The 20,624-nt window shown below is 38.6% G+C and overlaps 1 protein-coding gene across 8 annotated transcripts in view; it reads right to left on the bottom strand.

The window, feature by feature from the left end:
- The window catches only part of slmapa (sarcolemma associated protein a), a 194,140-nt gene that overhangs the window by 19,557 nt on the left and 153,959 nt on the right, over window positions 1-20,624 (bottom strand). For all 8 annotated transcript variants that reach the window (XM_073072257.1, XM_073072262.1, XM_073072259.1 and 5 more), the window contains 3 exons: window positions 11,253-11,378; window positions 6,831-6,905; window positions 6,108-6,428 (listed from right to left, as the gene is read on the bottom strand). In XM_073072257.1, coding sequence (XP_072928358.1) covers window positions 6,108-6,428; window positions 6,831-6,905; window positions 11,253-11,378 — 522 coding nt within the window. The remainder of the gene's footprint in view (window positions 1-6,107; window positions 6,429-6,830; window positions 6,906-11,252; window positions 11,379-20,624) is intronic.

Here is a 20,624-nt window from a genome sequence, read left to right as displayed (position 1 = left end):
GCTGGATAATTTTCAATTAAATGTACAGGAATTTAGTTTCAAAGTCTGCTTACTCTTCACATTTTATGAGCCACTTTTGTTATGTTTCACCAAGGGTTGAGCTCTTGAACTTGCTTCACCAAATATTTTCTGTGCTTTCACAACTTCTATTGGGTGGAACCACATGACAGGCATTCTTGAGCTGCTGGTAGCTCAGAGAGTGAAAAAGCAGATGATGTAATTTCTGGCATAAACTGCCACTGGGGAGTTGGTAATAAAATTGTACAGAAGTTACTTCTGACTAAAAAAGGACAAAAAATGCAATGCTGAATCAATTGTTTGTGATTTAGGGGCATAGCTTTCCTTAATCAGTGAAATTACTTGATAATTAAGATCAGCTTTTGTTTCTTCAAGCCACATTTACAAGCAAAGGAAAGTTGCCTTAGTAATGTCCCAATTCTTCCCCTGTACTTGTATTGCTTATTTACCACTGTTATTGCAAAGGAAATCCTTAATAGCAATGGGAAGTTATTTGTTTCAGTCAACTCTGTGATTGAATAGTAATGTCTCAAAAACTAATTAATCAACAGATTTAATAAATAATTTTCCTATCTTTTAAATCCAATCAATTCATTGGTCAAGAGCAGGTAACATAAACTTATGTACTTGCAAGGCAAGTGAAAATTCAGCATTCTGGAATAGCTATAAAGCAATAAAGGGTATAAAGAAAACAATAAAAGGAACAAATATGAAAACGATATATAAAGGCACATTTTTCTTACAGATAAACAGAGAAAAGAGAAGTAAAGAAGAAGGGGGCAGGAAGGAAATAGCAAATAATAAAGAAATAACAGGCCATCAAAATTAGAGTGTTCTATTAATTTTTACAATGAACAGAAAGAGGAAAAAATCTGAAAATATCAAAAAGTGGATTTAAAACTTAAGTCATAGAATAATACAGCCTTTCAGCCCAAATGGTTCATTTAGACCAAAATTTCTATTTAAACTAATGTCATTTTCCTGCATTTGGACAATATTCCTCTAAACTTCTCTTATCCATGCATTCGTTCAAGAACCTTCTAAATTTTGTTAATGTACCTGCCTTAAACACCTTTTCTAGCAGCTCATTCCATTCATTGACCACCCTTCTAGGTTTAAAAGTTGCCTTTCAGATTCCTATTAAACTCCCCCCCCACCCCCCACCTTATCTTCAACCTGTCTTCTAGCTCTTGATTCCCAAACCCTGGGAAAAAGACTGCATATATTGAACCTATCTGTGCTGCTTATGATTTTATATACCTCTAAAGCAGCAGTTCCAAACCTTTTTATGCCATGAACCCCTACCATTAACCAATGGGTTCCTGCTCCTAAAAATCATCTCTCTTTCTCCTACACTCCAATGAAAACAGTCTCAACCTCACTCCCATAACTCAAGTCCCTCGAGTCCTGGCACTATCCTTGTACATCTCTTGCACCCTTTCCAGCTTAATGTCGTTCCTGTCAAGATGTGATGTTTGTCAAGGTCATGGCTCATACTTATTTGATTTTAGGTTTGTTGGGATGGTTTTGGAGGCAGCACGGCATGTTAGAGGACAGATTAGGGTTTAGTGACAGGGAATGAGGGAGAGTTAGATGCCAGGGGCAGTTAATGAAGTCAGCATCAGAGTCTAGGTTGAAGTGCTTCGTAGTTGAAGGCCAGCATGGACAGATGTCAGGTCAGCGGGCCCTGTGGAGGAGGGCCCTGGTGTGACGAGATTCCCTGGGGTTGGAAGTCAGTGCAGGTAGGAGGCATGAGGGCGATTGACCTCCCAAGATGGCCAGTTTTGTTTTGTTTTTGCTGGTGTTGTTCTACTGAACATAGTAGTAGTAAACATCCTTCCAAGAGCAAGGTGACCAAAACTATACTCTTCTAAAAGAAAATAATTAGTGATAATACTCAAACATACAGTACCAATAACAATCTGCAGTTAGAATAGAAGTACAAGATGCACAAGATTTCTTTGAGAGTTTGGAATATTGAGGGTTGAACAAAACCCAACTAGACTGTGCCACCCAATTACACCTATTATAACCAATTAACCTATGAACCCGTATATCTTTGAAATGTTGGAGGAAATCCATGCAGTCATGAAGACAATATACAAACTCCTTCCAGGTAACATTGGAATGGAACCAGTGCTGTAACAGCATTATGCTAACCACTGTGTTAAATGTTCTTTCTTGCCGTAGGTGCTGAGCCTCTGGAATTCCCAACCATGGAGGGCTCTGGAGAACAGATCACTAGGGTATTTAATAAACACATTTTAAAATGATCAGGATTAAGGAGAATCGGCACAGAAGAGATGTAGTCTGTGAAGATCAACTTTGATCACACTGAAAAGCTGGGTCATCTTGAGGACCACAATAGCTCATTCCAGTCTCTATTCTCCTGTAAACCTATTTTTGCCAAAACATCTGTGACACAATGTCAATGTTCCACACTTCCAAGTCAGAATATCTTGAGTTCAAGTTCCCCTCCCTGAACTGGAAACATTTTTAGTGTAGCACTAAAGAAATGTACTTTTGGAGATACTCATTTCCAACCTCTCCCTCGGTGTCGCAAAAACTAAGCAGCTGGTTGTGGAGTACAGCAGGAATGGAGACAGGCTAGTCCCTATTGACATCAACAGATCTGGGGTTGAGAGGGTGAACAGCTTTAAGTTCCTCAGCATAAACATCATCAAGGATCTCACATGGTCTGCACATACTGGCTGTGTGGTGAAAAAGGCACAACAGTGCCTCTTTCAGCTCAGGCGGTCGAAGAAGTTAGGTATGGGCCCCAAAGCCTAAGGACTTTTTATAGGGTCACGATTGAGAGCATCCAGACTGGCTGCATCAATGTCTGGTATGGGAACCATACTTCCTTCACTCGCAGTACTCTGCAGAAGAGTGGTGTGGACAGCCCAGCGCATCCGTAGTTGTGAACTTCCCACTATTCAGGACATTTATAAAGACAGGTGTGTAAAAAGGGCCTGAATGATCATTGGGGACACGAGTCACCCCAACCACAAACTGTTCCAGCTGCTACCATCCGGGAAACAGATCAAGCAGCATAAAAGCCAGAACCAACAGGCTCCGGGGACAGCTTCTTCCACCAGGCCATCAGACTGTTTAATTCACAACTATATTTCTATCTTATATTGATTGTCCTGTTGTACATACTATTTCTTTTAAATTACTATAAATTGCACATTGCACACTTAGATGGAGACGTAACGTAAAGATTTTTACTCCTCATGTATGTGAAGGATGTAAGTAATAAAGTCAATTCAGTTCATTTGTAACTGAGACATTAGAAGAGTATCTCACTAATCCAATTATTTGGATATTAATTATCTCATGGCCTATTTGAAGAGAAGGTAGGGCACTGTTCCTGGTATGCCTGTCAATACAGTGGCTTGAAAAAGTATTCAGCCCCCACAACTATTTCCACAATTTACTGTTTAATTTTCTAAATTTAAAATATGTTGAAGTGGGATTTTTTAAACTAATCTTCAAAACATTGTGCATCATGTCAAATCAGAAGAAAAATTCCAAAACCTGTTAACAATTTACTAAAAATTAAAAACTTGTGAAGCTGAAAAAATATGCATCGCCTTTGTAATTACTATGCTAACTTTCCTCTGGTGCAAGATATTATTATTTTACCAACTCACCCAACTTGCTCTGAATAAATACCCCTTTTCTTTGTAAGATCCAACAATGTGGTAGATTTTCAAAAGACCAAATCAAAATGAAGACAAAAGATCATTCAGGGCAAATCAGGGAAATTATTGTAGAGAAACACAAATTTGGGGAATGTACAAGACCATCTCAAAGGCATTGAATATATGCTGGAGCTGAGTGCAGTACATCCTAAAAAAGTGGAAAAAACATGAACCCACAGCCCCACTGCCTAGGTCAGGCTGCTCCTCTAAACTTAGTCGCTGGAGAGAAAAGGCACTTATAAGGGAGGCCACTGTGACGCCAACAGTCACTCTGAGTGAGATGCATAAGTCAATGGCTGTAACTGGAGATGAAGTTCATGGCTACAGAATCTCCATAATAGTATTGTGGATAAATAGCCATGCACATAAATAGTATTTATGGAAGAGTGGCAAGGAAAAAATGCTGGCATGACAAAAGCACATACTTGTCTGTAAAGACTTTGCAAAGTGCTACTTAGAAGATGCCGTAAAAATGTGGAAGAAGGTCAGAACATTTTAGCTTCAACGCTAAGTGGTATGTGTGGTGATAATCTAATACCGTGCATCAACCAGGTAACATCATCCCTACTATAAAGTATGGTGGAGGTAGCATTATGCTATGGGGATGCTTTTCAGCAGCAAGGACTGGAAATATGGTCAAGATCGATGGGAAGATGAACATTGCTAAATACAGAGAAATCCTGAATAAAAACTTGATTGTTTCTGCCAGAAAGCTTAAACTGGAGAGGATATTTGTCTTTCAGCAGGAGAATGACTCAAAGTACATTGCCAGAGGAACCACAGAGTGGATTCAAATGAAGAAATCTGGTCCTTGAGTGGTCCAGAGTCCTGAACTTAACTCGATCGACCATCTCTTGAAAGACTTCAAAACTGCTGTCTACTACTGCTCCCTAACTAACCTGGCACAGCTTAAGCTATTTTGCAAGGAGGAATGCTCCATCACGTTGTGCAAAGCTAATAGAGATTTATCCAAGACTACTGGCTGTAATAGCTGCAAGAGATGGTTCAGTTAAGTACTGAGCAAAGGGGGATGAATACTTTCGAACTGCTGATATTTCAGTTTTTGAATTTTTAGTTTTTCATGTTTTAAAATTTTCCCTGTTTTTTTGGGGGTCTGCTGTGGGATAAAAAAGGAGAATGTGAGTCACAAATAAAAATTTTCATTAAAATTGATCAAAATCCTTGATTGCAATATTAATTTATGTAAACAAAGGGTCGGGGCTGAATACTTTTACAAGGCACTGTATTTATCCCTTACGCACAATTACTTAAAAATTTAGATACTCCTCTTTCAGGCAGAATGCTGCAAAATAAAATTGGCTGCCATGATTTATGTTAGTAAACTGAAATAATTTCAAAGGTACTTTAGTCACTGCAGTGCATTCTAATATACCCCATGGCTAAGAGAGACAGTATGCAAATGTATATCTTCTCCTATCAGATGAAAGGTATCTAGAATAATGTAATATAATAGAAAATTTAGATTAGGCAGCAGTGAAGCGAAATCAGAGGTTACATTTGCAATGTGAAGATAGAAGACATTTGGAATTTACTAACTCATAATGTGGATATTGTATCAACTGAAAATTAGGAAGAAGTAAAGTTAGAGATCTGGAACAAAGGTGAAGGAAATGGAGTTGGTAAACAGATCAATTTTAATTAAAGTGAATGCTAGAAGTTTTTTTTTTAGAAGCTGAATGATTTGTTCCTGTTGCTGTGTTCTGAGAATGGTCATTAATAAGGTACTCTACTGATGATAATGTAGTACAATGTGATTTTAAACCAAGGGATTGGTAACGGAAACAAAAACATCTGTTAATTTGTTTTCTTCCAATAATTTAACAAAACTAAATACCTATATATTACAGCAGCACATTAACACATAAAATTAACACATTTTATCTACTACATGTGAAATCAACGGTATACCATCAGAGCCGATTCTAATCTATGCATTTAGAGTTCATAATTAATAAAGAAATCATTATTTGCACATAGATGGGTATAGCACATGAAAAGGTTCACTATATTGTGCCATACTTCTGAAGAATGAGATGTAATATTGAAAAATTAAAGATTATGGGAGGGATTGGCAGAGCAGATGGCCCAGAGAGTAAATTCTCAACATGGGCATATAAAGCATCAGTTAGGACTGCACTATAATTTATGAAATATCATGGGGCTGTGCTCAGACTGGTTTTTTTTAAGTGTGACACTGAGAAACTTGAAGATCAAACAGGTACTAGAATGGCAGAGAAAGCTTGAGGGTTGAAACAGCGTATTTCTGCTTCAATTAATTGTGTTTATTGCTTACAACTAGACGGCTAACAACAAAATATTTTACAAAGGTCATGGTTACATATGAAGTATCATTCCCCTCACCTTGTAATTGAATTGCTTCCCCTTTTTGTTTATCCATTTGCTGTTGGGTCTGCAGCTGGATCTTGGTTTGAAGATTTAAGATTTCTGATTCATACTCTGAGGCAGTCTGCCGCCATTGCTCAAGCTCAGTGTGCACCTTCAGTAACTCCCCTTGGAGAATGGCAATGTCAGTTTCACGCCCTGTTGCTGCTTCCACTGCTGTCTGTCGCAAAGCCACAATCTCTTCATGGGTACTTGCCAACTGATCACGAGCCTTGATAATTTCCATCTCTTTCTCCTCTCGAAGTATCTCAATATCCTTCTGTAAATCATCGAGCTGAGCTGCACATAGAAGGTAAAAATTATTTTTGCTTGAATGAAGAAATGTGGCAGGCAAATGCACACTTTGTTTGAAATACTAGAAAAACTTATTTATTAGGCTTTTAATTTCATTAGCTTTTAATTATTGAAGTCTTTAGATTGATTTTAAATTCTATTAAAAATATTTTAACTCCTTTTGTGTAAGACAACATTAATTTCATTGACCTCCTAGGTACCGTGATGTACAACCTTTTCTACTGTTAAATATGGTTTATGTATAGCAATATTGGTAAACAGGAATCTTATATGAAGAAATAGGACTTTACTGAAAGTGATCTGACAGAATTTGCCCCAAACTAAAAGGCAGGTAATATACATATGGATTTGTGAATTCAACATAAACAGCTTTGAGTGAATTTATACCTTGCAATGCTTGGATTTGCCTAGCTGACACCTCTGCCTGTTGTTTACTTGCCTTTCTTTCTTCTTCAAGAAGCGCTGTAAGGAGACAAAGTACATGATAAACTTTATGTTTGACAGTGCACTTTATGAAGCATTGCTTTCAGTAGAATTGTTTTTACATGAGGCAACCTGAATCCAATAATACAATTAGTAGAAATGATCAGGATGTATTATCTTTTAGGAAAGAGAAAGCTGCAACAGAATGCACAGGAATGAGTTTGGAGAAGAACTAAAGATGAAAACAGCAGATAATACAAAGCTGTAATGAAAATGAAGCTTAATGAATACAATCCAAAATAAACCACATAAGTAGTTTTAGTTGAAGTATTTTTGCAATTGCACATTCTTACACTTTAACTGAAGGTAATCCATGGGTAATTTCAATTGCTAATTATAATGTAGCAATTTTTACCTACGAAAGAACCCAAGAGTTTAATTATTAAGCATTGAGAAATTTTAAACAAAGGACAAGGTTTAGCTTTCATCTCCTTTACTCTAGCAAATCACATTAGCTGTTTGAAGTGCTAATTGACTGAAGATCCATACTGTATTTACAATACCAAGCCAAAAGCTTCATTTGCAGAACAGTAGAAATTAAGCACACCGCTTCAACATATTCTGTTACCAATCGTGGACAAGACCTTATCCAAGATTCCATGATCCTACTATTTCGATTAGCTGTTTAAAGTCAAGTATACTCTTGTAGAGGGTGGCATGGTAGCAGACTGGGGTTCAATATTCATTGCTATGTACGTTCTCCCTGTGACTGCGTGGGTTTCCTCTGGGTGCTTCCGTTTCCTCCCACATTCCAAAAGATGTACGGGTTAGGGTTAGTAAGTTGTGGGCATGCTATGTTGGTACTGGAAACATGATGATACTTACGCTGCCCTCAGCACATCATTGGACTGTGTTGGTTGTTGATGCAAACAATGAATTTCACTGTATATTTTAATGAACATATGAAAAATAAAGCTAATCTTTAATCATGAAATGTTTAAATATGCTCACTGCTGCCATCAGGAAGGTGGCATAGAAGTCTCAGGATTTACACCACCAAGTTCAGGAACAGTTATTACCCCTCAACTTTCAGGGTCCTGAACCACAGGGGATAACTTTACTCGCCCTATCACTGAACTGTTCCCACAACCTATGGACTCACAGCTAAAGAAATAAAAATCTGCAAATTTTGAAAATTCTAAAGAAAAACAGAAATTGCAAGTTAGGCAGCTTTGGTGCTGAGAAAAATGAGAATAATATTTCAGAGCAACATCCTTTCATCAGGGCAAGTAGCAGCGAGAAATAAAACATGTTTCCATTTGCAGGGAAGTGGGAAGGATAGAGGTTACAAAGGGAATATTTCAGTTTGCCTTGACCAATATTCATTGATTTCAATAAAACAGCATATTTTAAACATTTCAACTACGTAATTCAAGCAACAGTTTGTGGGAACCTCTAACCCTCTGGAATGAGCAGTTTGGTTTTGTAATGAATATTATTAAAGTGGTTTAGATTTTGTTTTCTGTAGCTTATTACTTTAATTAGAACCTCTGAAATAAATAAAATGATTTCTTAACTGATTTTCCTAATCTGACTTAATTTCTGAAGTCAGATTTTGATTTCTACCTTTTCTCATTCGTTGCTCACAAATCGTTAAGAATGTGCAGGAAGTGAGTGAAAGCAGAAAAATAAAACAATCAGACTGACTTAATGACATTTTATTTTTTCAAATAGCTTAACAAAAATTGTTAAACCAAAAAAAATAAAATCTTTAAATACACCTAAATAAAAACCGTTTATGGCAAAGAATAGTAGATTTCTCCCAGTGCCCAAATTCCCATAAACAAGTGCTTAATTTGTTTTATTTGAAACATTTAAAAAGGCATTCTTACTTCAAATGAGTAAACATTGACGCAAAGTAAACTAAATAACTTCTCGACGCTGCTGCACTCAGCCTGGTCCAAAAATTACGATACAGTGCATTTCAGCTCATTGGGCCGTTGGTTAATCAGGGCAGCTGCTTACTTGGGACAACCCCTTAAAGAACTAAATGAGAGAAAGTAGCTGGGGTTCCCTTCATTCATGTGGAAACACTTAACTGGGACAGGAGACTGCTGCTGAACAGTTTCTAGCTAGCGTCAGTTGTACTTGCACGGCTGTTAGACACTACACTGTGCTTAGAGCAAATAGTTTTTAAAATAGCAGCTATAAGATAGGAGCTGGATTAGGTCATTTGTCCCATTGAATCTGCACTGCCATTTCATCATGGCTGATCCAATTTTCCTCTCAGTCCCAATCTCCTGCCTTCCCCCCATATCCCTTCATGCCCTGACCAATCAAGAATCTATCAACCTCTGCCTTAAATATACATAAAGACTTGGACTCCACAGCTGCCTGTGGCAAAGAATTCTACAGATTCACCAGAAATTCCCCCTCATCTCTGTTCTAAAAAGGACACCCCTCTATAAGGACACTCTCCCACCATAGCAAACAGCCTCTTCACATCCACTCTATCAAGGCCTTTCATCATTCGATAAGTTTCAATGAGATCACCCCTCATTCTTCTGAATCTAGTGATATAGGTCCAGAGCCAACAGACGGTCTTCATATGAGAACCCATTCAATCTTGGAATCATTTTCGTGAACATCCTTTGAACCCTCTACAGCTTCAGTACATCCTTTTTAAGATAAGAAACCCAAACCTGCTCACAGTACTCCAAGTGAGGCCTCACTAGTGCTTTATGAAGTTTCAAAATTACATCCTTGCTTTTATATTCTAGTCCTCCTGAAATGAATGTATTTGCCTTCCTCTCTAGACTCAACCTGCAAATGAACTTTAAGGGAATCCCACACAAGCACTCCCAAGTCCCTTGTGCATCAGCTTTTTGTATTTTCTCTCCATTAAGAAAATAGTTAACCATTTCATTTCTTCTACCAAAGTGCATGACCATACACTTCCTGACACTGCATTGCATCCGCCATTTATTTGTCCATTCTCCTAAGCTATCCAAGTCCTTTTGTAGCCCCTCTACTTCCTCAAAACTACCTGCCCCTCTAATTATCTTTATATTTCTGCAAACTTTGCAACAAAGCCATCAATTGCATCATCCACATACAAGAGAACATCTGCAGATGCTGGAAATCTGAGCAACACACACAAAATGCTGGAGGAACTCAGCAGGCCAGGCAGCATCCATGGAAAAAAAGTACAGTCAATGTTTCAGGCTGAAACCATCAGATGCCAGCTGGCCTGCTGAGTTCCTCCAGCATTTTGTGTGTGTTGCATCATCCAAATCATTGACATATAATGTAAAAAGAATCGGTCCCAACACAAGACCCCCGTGGAACCCCACGAGTCACCAGCAACCAGCCAGAAAAGGCTCTCACTCTTCGTCTCCTGCTAATCAGCTACTGCTATATCCACGCTAGTATCTTTCCTGTAATACTATGGGCTCGTAGGTTGCTAAGCAGCTTCGAGTATGGTACCATGTCAAAAGATTTCTGAAATTCCAAGTACACAACATTAACCCATTCTCCTTTGTCTATCCTGCTTGTTATTTCTTCAAAGAATTCCAACAGATTTGTTAGACAAGATTTTCCCCTGAGGAAACCATACTGACTACAGCCTATTTTATAATGTGCCTCGGAGCACCCTGAGACTTTATCCTCAATAATCGACTCCAATATCTTCCCAACCACTGAGGTCAGACTAACTGGCCTTAGATTCCTTTCATCTGCCTCCCTCCCTTCTTGAAGAATAGAATGACATTTGGAATTTTCCAGTCTTCTGGAACCATTCCAGAATCTAGTGATTCTTGAAAGATCATTAATACTGCTTCCATAATCCCTTCAGCCACCTCTTTCAGGACTCCAGGGTGTACACCATCTGGTCCAGGTGACTTATATACCTCCAGATCTGTCGTATGTGCTTGTGTTATGTCATCCATTTGGACAGACGAATGCAAATTTAAGAGCAGTGATTTTTGACAATTTTGTTTTTTTATTTTGACTTTAAAAAATTTCAGCTCCTTGCAAAATGGCACGACAATTTTTGAGACTAGCCGACACAATTACCCTACACGTCAGCGTACGCCGGGTAAATTCCTCTGTCGATAGCTATCAGGAACTAATATACAGTTTTATAGTGCTGTAGTGGTATTGGTAGTGTTCCAATTTGTGTTGCATTTCATTTAACTACCTAATTGTTGCTCAGTTAAATGGTATTTTGTAATTTTTATTCATTTATACAAATTTCCATGAAACCTCAGGCATTGGGGCAGCTGCCAAAATACACCGTCCCGATGTGTCCCTTTTAACTATGATCCACTGTACTTGTTTTCAAGGAAGCCACTGTTCATTAAAGAAAAACGCAAATATAGAGTTCACCTTGTACTTCAAGACACTTTTGTTTGCTGGCTCTGGCAAAATCTTGGGCTCCCTTCAGCTCCTGTTGCAGTTGCTGTATCTCTTGCTCAGAATCTCCAGTTTCTGCATGGGCACGTCGCAGTTCATCTGAAAATGCATAATTTGTCAACACTGAGGCCCATTTTCAAAATTAGTCAAAATCTGAATATTTACTGTCAAAATCTAGATCAGCAAGTGATAACTACCTTAAGTGCACAGAAATGAACAATATTGGCTGCGTGTAATAGAAAATCTGCTCAGCTCAAAGAAATAAAAGTTCTCTACTTTAAAATAGCACTTTTAAGTCTTTACGCTGTATGACTCGCACATAAGGATTTAGGAACAGCTTCTTCCCTCTGTAATCAGATTTTTGAAATGTCCATGAACCTATGAACACTACTTTGTTTTGCACTATTTTGTCATTTAGAGCAATTTTATGTCTCTGCACTATATTGTTACCATAAATCAAAAGTTTTATATCATTAAATCAATGACAATAAACTGTATGCTGATTCTGAAGTGTGCTTTGAAAAGTTACAACATAATATTGTTTATCTTTATGCCTCAAAGCAAGCAAAATTTTTAGACTCTAGACTGCAGTCATCTTTATGCTAAAATGTCTTCTAACAGTCTTTACTGCTGTTATGCATGAAACTTAACAATGAAACCCCAGCATCTACTTTTATTTCAAATTTTCATTCTATTCATAATTTTTAACTTCCAATACTTGTTACTTTTCTCTGTGATTAATTAATTCTTATAAGTACGAAAAGTCAAATCCATATTGCGTAAAGCTTTCCAATTTTCTCGTCTGCCTTTATAAAATTCAAACTTCCAAAACCTGATGCAACACCAAATGCTCCTAAATTGACCCAACTTCCATTATCTGGTTGAAACCCAATCAGATTTAATAATACCGGCATAAGTCATGCCTCTTTACCTCCTTCTGCCATCACCCAGGTCATGCAATGAGAACAAGATATGTTCTGGCTGATGGTCCTTAATGATGTATGCCACCTTTCTGAGGAATCGCTCCTTGAAGACATTCTGGATACTTTGGAGGCTAGTGCTCATGATGGAGCAACTCCCTGCAGTTTACTCTGAGGTCACTTTTCAATTGCCCATGATTCACCAAATTTTTGTAGAAGTGTCCTTTTTGCAACGACTGTACTCTTATCCTAGACTCTCTCTCAGGTTCCTAATATTTGCTGCTGCCTCTTTCATACTGCCACTTGTCAACATCAGTTAAACACTAGTCAGTTTTCATATATATTCTTATTTAGTTTTATTTTTTATCACTTTTCTGGCACTTTCATTATCTGTACTTTGATTTAACATCCATTTTGATTATTCAGTAATTTGTTTTATGACTGTTATATGTATGTGCCAAGATACAGTGAAAAACTTATCTTGCACACAAATCAAATCATTACAATAGTGCAATGAGGTAATAGAATTACAGAGTGCAGACTAAGGTGGTACAGTCAAAGAAAGTGCAGTGTAGATAGACAATAATGTGCAAAGTCACAATGAGATTATGAAGTCAAGAATCCATTTTATCCTACTAGCGAAACATTAAATGGTCTCATATCAATGGGGCAGAAGTTGTTTTTGAGCCTGGTGGTGCTTGCTTTCAGGCTTTTGTGCCTTCCGCCCAATGGGGAAGGAGGGGGGAAAGAAGAGTGCATGTCTGGAGTAGGTGGAATCTTTGAATATGCAGACTGCTTTATCAATAGCAAAACAGTGATAAGTTTATAGACAGAGTATGTGGAGGGGAGGTTGGATTTGTGATGTACTAAGCTCTGTCCATAGTTCCCTGCAGTTTCTTGCAGTCATAGGCAGAACAGTTGCCATACCAAGCTGTGATGCATCAGATAGGTGTATAAATAAAGTGAGGGTCAAAGGGGACATGGTAGCATTTGCAAACTTGTACATGGAGTTAGTGACTGTACAGAAAGTAGGGTAAGGGGCTGAGGCCACAGCCTTGTGAGGTGTCAGTGTAGAAAATAGTTGTGGCAGAGGTGTTGCTGTCTATTCCTACTGATCATTTCATATGCCCAAATTAGCAAACTTATTCACAATCCAAACACGTGCCAGAATATTTAAATGCATAGTAAAACCTTAATCAATCTTTCTTAAAAATACATTCACGAATAATGTTTACATAATATTTGTAAAATTTTAAAGTTGGCAAGCACCTAAATGACAATAGAACTGGAGCACTCATTGTGCACCACACGGTATAAGTAGAAAGACATACTTGTACTCTGAGGCTAAGTAATGCTGGTAAAGGACATTTCTTACCATCATATTTTTTTCTCAGTAGTTAGCACAAAAGATATCGTTTCTTTATTTCATTTGTGAAATAGATACATTTTTGATTGTTTGACTTATATGATTTGTGCTCCACTGGGCAAAACTCTAACACTAATCCATTCAAATAATTATATAATCTGGCAAGATAGCGCCAGTGACCAATGGCTACATCTTGCTGACAGCTTACAAAACTACTTCTAGATAAACTTTCTGAACTGCAACCAATTGGAGCCTATAATTTCCCTTTTAAGAATGTAACTTTTGGCTGGCTGAATGAGCTGGTGCTTCTGTGATCTCCTGGGGGACTCCACATAGAGTGCAACAACGGCTGTCCCTGAGGGTGGCTATGTTGATTCCTAAAGGCGGAATGCAAATGCGTGGTGGGCCCCACTACTTCGTGCCGATTGAAGCTTTGAGCAAGATGAAAATTGTGGAAGATGAGAGCAGAAAATGAACGGGTGTTTGACGGGCCTCCCTCTCACTGATGCAGGAGGCGTGGGTTCCATGCTGCAAGGTTCAATTGCCTTGGTGGCTTGTGGATGTGGACTCACTTTCAGCTGTGGTTTGATGTTTAATGTGCATAGTGCTGAATGTGCTTTACTATTTGTGTTATTTGATTGAGGTGCTTCGGTGAGGAACGGGATCTATAGCTGTGGCTATCAGCTCCTGGACTGGCTTCACTCGCCTCAGCAGCTTGTAGCTGTGGACCGACTTTTGGCGATTCTGCGGTTTGATGTTTAATATTCTGTTACTTGTTTGCTTTTTGTTGCTTACATGATTCATTCTATTTTTTGCAAGTTTGATGGTCTTGTGTGAGTTTTTTCTTAAAATGGATTCTATTGTATTTCTTTTGTTTTGTGGCTGCCGACAAGAAGAAATCTCAAGGTTGCATACCGTACACATACCTCGATAATAAATGTACTTTGAGCTTTGAGTTATCAATTAAAATGATATAGTCTATTTCAGCACTGAAATACTATGAAACTATGAAATGTTAACTCTAAAGTCTTTTCTTCCCTAATTTGCCTGAAAATCCAAGTATTTCAAAGGCTGTTAAAAATGCACCAGCACCGTTTGGCTTCGATTTGCTGGGTTTCTTAAGTTATATTGTCAACAGTGATGTTTGAATGTTGAAGAGCAATAGACTGTAAAAAAAAAATCTGATAAAAATCCTTATAGACATCTTACACTTAATCCTTAAAATCTTGGAAGCTCAGAGACCTTGGCCTTGTGCAGCTGGACCCTGGTCTTCCTGTCAGATTGCCGGCAGGTGGTAAGAGTGGGCTCCCTCATCTCCACTCTTCTGATTCTCAACAAATTTATATGAAATTGATTTTACAAACAAGGTACAAAAGAATGTTTTGTGTGTGATTGTTCAGGTTTCAAGTTTTACTGAGACACCCTGAAAATTTACCTGCATTTCAAATGGTGCAGTGGGCTCATTTTTATTTTCCCAAGAATGAAAAATATTTCTTGTAATACTTCCCTTAAGATTTCAAATATTTAAGCATGCTCTTTGCCCTGCGTTTGAATGTTGAGTCCAGATAGTGGGTTGACAAATGTGGTGGAACAGAGCTGGCAGTCAGAATGGAAGTAAACTCTTAACTGGTGGAGTTGTGAAGTCAAAAAGTGACATTGATGTTGTAGAGGATCACCTTGCTTGACCATGCTAACAGAAAGTTGCACAACTTTTAAAGGAAGGCATTATACACAATGTGCTGGAAGATCTCAACAGGTCAGGTAGCACCTATATATCTATGAATGTACTCTTCCAGTACATTGTGGGTATTGCTCTAGATTTCCAGCAACAGCAGTAGCTCCTGTATTTGGTTTAAAGGAAGGCAGACTAAAAGTGACAGGCTTATGATGAATTGGTTTTCTTCTACAAGTGGTTCCAAGCAGTTTAATACATTTGTTAAACCACGTGCCATTTGCAAAACAGCTAAAATAGCTTGGAAGCATTTCATTCATTGCAAAACAAAATGCATATGTTGATGTTTTTCCATCTGATTTTCACTTTAAAATCTGGATATCCAACATATTTTCTACCTGCTTGTGAATTTAAAATAGGTTTTTGGACACTCGGTTTGGAAATGTTGTAAGTTAAAACATTCCAGCAAAGATTGCCTGAAATGAAAGCACTCAGATGAATTGTTACAGTTAATTTTACAGAGAGACTACATAGCTCTTCATTAAACCAATGAAATATATATGACTTTTTTTCTGTTGGCAGGAATTTTGAGCTCATCAAGTTCAAGTACTTGGCAAAGAAAGTAATCCTTGTTTAAAAAAATATAGAGTACACAACAAAACTTCAAAACAAACGATGTGTTATAATATCAAATATCACCATTGCAATAAGTAGCTTTTAAACATACATGTTGTCATAAACAAATAAACTTAACATTACAGAATTTTGATGGCCATTGGAATTTAACTGCTTATGGTAAAGACACTAATAGTTGAAGAACTAGTCGAGGATAACCTAAAAAAAACTAAGCCCACTTACGAACTTCTGACATGTTAACTTTGGAAAGGGGAAACATATACAAGTGAATACAAATTACTCACCTGATATTTGCTTGAGTTATGCTGCTACCCATAACATGCATTATACTCAAAAAATGTCTGTAAGGTACTGTATAAACTTTGATTTGTGATTTGAGGTTGAACTGAGGTCAGATTGTTTGCAAGAGACAGAAGATATAGGGGTTACCTTGACTAAAAGCCAATTGAGATAAAGACATTTAGTAAATATTTGGTTCTGAAAAAAACACAAAAAGATTACAGACTGACCGATAAAAAAAAAGAGGGATGTTACAAGTAAACAATTCATAGTGCTGAGACTGGAATAATTATTTTCCGTTTCTTTATACCAACTCAACGTCACCGAACCCATTTGATCCACTATTCCCATCTGGCCTAATTACAGCTGTTAAGTTCATGTAATAACTTGAACAATTTTCACTTGTTACAGTATTTATCATGTTTTATTTCTTCAAAATCTCAGTTGGAACTTTATTCCCTATTGAGAAAACAGGAGATGTCAATACACAGATCTCAAATTGTTACATATGACTGGATTTTATAGGCAGTTAGATTTTACTGTCAATGATAGCAGGTAGTGCCTGTTTGCCCCAAAATTCCACTGGAAATCTGATAAGGGTTTTTACTTCAGTTGCTTATGAATTCTGGAGTAAAGAGCCAGTTTCTGCTGTCTCAATTGTACAATGGATGCTTAAATGCATTAAGTACCTGTTATATCATGTATGATGTCTTAATACAACACTCTGGTCTGTCAATGCACTATACTGGATTTCTTATAACTCAGTAGTGCATTTACTTGAATAGGAAATCAAGAAATAGACTCAAAAAGTAAAAGAGGAAAATTATATCAGTACAGTACTGCATAGTTCAAGGTAATCTTACGTCCTGCTGACACATAAAGCAGATCAAGGAATGAAACATTGGTAAGAGAAGTCAGAGATGTGCTACACTGCCTTTTCAAGTTTGTGAACAGGAGCTATTTGATCAGGAGTGCTGATGCAATTAGAGACTACACTTCAAAGATCACGTGCAAGCTCAATCCAAATTTCTGTGGATCCAAGACTATAATACAACATGTTTCACTGCTTCTAAATATTAACAGTGTCACTCAAAAGCCAGTATTTGAGCTCAATTTTCCTGCATGATCATAGTCAGTCTTTTTCAATGAGTACTATTAGCTTTCAAACACTTTTATCTCCGGTTTATTACCAATCCACTCTTGGCACTCTCTGTCTTTCAACTTTTACCCCTGGCAACATCTTTCAGAGGTTCCAGCATGTGTGTGCTGACAATGCTTGCCTCGTCTTCACCACTGACTCTCACAACCACCTACTGCCTCAGTGCTGTCTCTGAGACTGCATGTCTCATATTTTTTCCTCAGATTAGCAAATTCTGTTGAAGAGCTATTGATTTCAATCATCTCTTTGACTATTGCCTCAACTAGATGGCTTGCAAGGAAGATAGGAATAAAAAAACAAATTTAAATAGTCACGGTATTAATGACAGGCACTTGGAGAAGCTATATTAAGCAGAGGTTTCATGGAATGTCACTGGAATTCTGTGATAAAGAATAGATAATCCCTTCTTCAAGATGGCGGCACGACGCAGTTTGCAGCGGCCTCTCCGGAGTTGATATCTGTTATTTGTCAAGTGGGGTGCCGTGCACAATCCTAATCTGATGAAAAGCGGACGTGGGAGCACGGAGGAACATCTGGAAATCTCCAGGAAGGCCTTCTTCATTGCTGCTGCTGTTGTGAGGTCCAGGTCTCTGCTGGGATGAACAGGCCCCCAGTCCTCTGGGTTGCGTTGCCGGTGACGGGGGCGTCGTGGTGTGCTCGGCAGAGGATGGTGCTTGGAGAGGCTGTGCTGGAGGGAATGGTCGTTGGCTCGGAGGTTCGACGGACTCGGTGTCTGCTGCGGTCGGGACGCTTTCACTGTATGCTGCGTCTGCGAGACTGGGTCCAACGGCACCGTGGAAGTCCATAGCAGGGGTATTCCCTTCTGCCGCCTGCATGGGATGACGAGTCTATCAGGACCCTAAGGACTTGTGGAAATTGTGTGATGGTTTCTTTCGAACTTATAGTCTTTTAACATCTTTGGAATATTTTTACTGTGCCCATGGTCTTTTTTTAATCAATTATGATATTGTTTGCACTGTTGTAACTATGTGGTTTTGTGTAGGTCTTGTAGCTTTAGTTTTTGGTTTGTTGGGTGGTAGAGTTGGTCTCCTGACTTGGTGTGTCTGGGTAGTCTTCTTTTGTCTGTTGGAGCTCCTTTCCGGGGAATGTGCTAAGATGGTAGCGCGATATTAATACGCAGCGGCCTCTCTGGACTCTGGATTTGGGGATTGCCAAATGTTATCTGGATTTTCTGGTGTAGTCTGTTTTGTCGTGTGTTTTTGTGATATCATTCTGGAGGAACATTGTTTCATTTTTTAACTGCATTGCAATTGTGGTTTCTAAATGACAAAAAACTGAAATTCAATTCAATTCAATAATGCAGATATTGCATTCTTAAGGCAAAGAACATATTGAAACAGAAATGAAAGAGAACAATGAGGAAGAAGATAGGCATTAGGATCAGTTCTTTAGATTGCATGTGACAGTGGCCACAACCTAGTACACTGGTAGGCTAGACCTGGTGAAGGTAGCTGGCCGCCTCACACCCTGATGACACAGCGACATGTCTATCCCAGCATGGAAAGTCAATCACAGCACTAGGCAGATGAAATCTACAGTATGATCCAATGGCTAGAAAGGCAGTACTGCAATGCTCCGTGGAGAGCGAAGGGCGTGACAAGGCATAGAAGATGTCATGGTCATCCACTGCAACCAAGATGACCCCAGTTTGTGAAAGTTGTTTGTGCCACTGGACCCGGACTTCTGAGGTCAAGAGTGGAACTGCCCAGGTGCAACAGCTTTTCCACTTTAAAACCTTTCCCGCACAAGTTTCCTGTTATTGTTGGACACGATGTACAACTACCACCACCAATAGAGAACTGATATTACATTTATATTGACACCTGTTAGGCAACTCCATGTGTTTCTCCCCTCAGTTGAACTGGCCAATCACAATAAAATCCCAAAACACTGCCCATCAGTGTTCCACAGAAAATGTTAGAGGAGTTCAGTGGGTCATAGAGACAGAGTTGAAGAGCAATACAACTTGGATACAGGCCCTTTGGCCCATCCAGTACACATCTCCACAATGCCCATCCACCTAGACCCAACTTCCTGCCTTCAGCCCATATCTAAGGCTCACCCCTCCATGCACCTATCCAAGTGCTTTTTAAATGCTACTTAACCGCCATGCTAACATTAGTCAGACAATGGACATTCCAGATGTTACTGAGCACAAAGAAACAGTCTGCATACTTGTCAGAGCCAAATCTAACTCAGCTATGTAAAGAGGCTATCACTAAAAACTTTAAGACATGCAGCAATGCCCTCAATCATACCATGGTAGCACAGCAGTTGGCATAACACTGTTGGCATAACAGCAGTTGGTAGTACAGTGCCAGTGAGCCAGGTTCAATTCCACTGCTGCCTCTAACAGTTTTCCACATTCTCTCCAGTACTGCATAGGTTTCTTCCACGTGCTCTAGTTTCCTCCCATATTCTAGAGACCTACTGATGAGTTAGCAGGTTAATTGTCACATGGATGCAACTGGGCATCACAGGCTCATTGGGCCAGAAGGGCCTGTTACTGTGCAGTATCTCTAAATATATAAAAATAAATAAAATAAATTATAATGATATTTGGAGACATGTTTGATTGGGTTTCGGAAAATAAATCTGGAAGATGATATGCCCGTTTTGCCTACTGCTAAGACAACCAACAAGATAATCAAGAGAAGATAAGATGATCACGTCTGTCACAGAAGGGGAGTAAGTACTAAAGAACACGCTGGCAGATTTATTAATTAAGACCCAAAATGTATGACCAATTACAGATTCTGTTTATAGAGAAGAGGATCTGTAATTCTCTGATCCTCTATCAGAGAAAAGATCAAAGAAAATATGACAGAGGAAAAATTATTTATCAAGATCCAAGTGAAGATAGTGAATTTTTGTTAAAATATCACAGCAGGTAGCATCTCCGGAGGGGAATAGGTCAGGACCCTTCACCAGAACTGAAACATCAACTGTCCATTTCCCTCAACAGATGCTTCCGCCCCAATGAGTTCCTCCAGCATTTTGTGTTTTCTCCAGATTTCCAGCATCTGCAGTTGTCAGTACTGCCAGAGAACCTCAATACAAATGTCAAAGTGTTTCACTTACAACCTAGGTACTCTGAGAAAAGAGACTTTGCATATTGCTTGCTTTTGCCTGGTTCCAAAACAGTCCGCTAACCACAGGTAGCTCCTTTAGGATATACTTAAGTAAAATATCATACAAACAAGTTCTATTGCCAAACCAAGTAGTGGAAATAGCACCACAGGTGGCTTGAAGGATAAAACCAGAGTGCAGCAATATATCTGAACTACAGAAC

Source organism: Hemitrygon akajei, chromosome 19 (assembly GCF_048418815.1).
Source record: "Hemitrygon akajei chromosome 19, sHemAka1.3, whole genome shotgun sequence".
Taxonomy (NCBI): domain Eukaryota; kingdom Metazoa; phylum Chordata; class Chondrichthyes; order Myliobatiformes; family Dasyatidae; genus Hemitrygon; species Hemitrygon akajei.
Note: the sequence above shows the minus strand (reverse complement) of the source record. Positions and strands in the feature narration are given on the sequence as shown.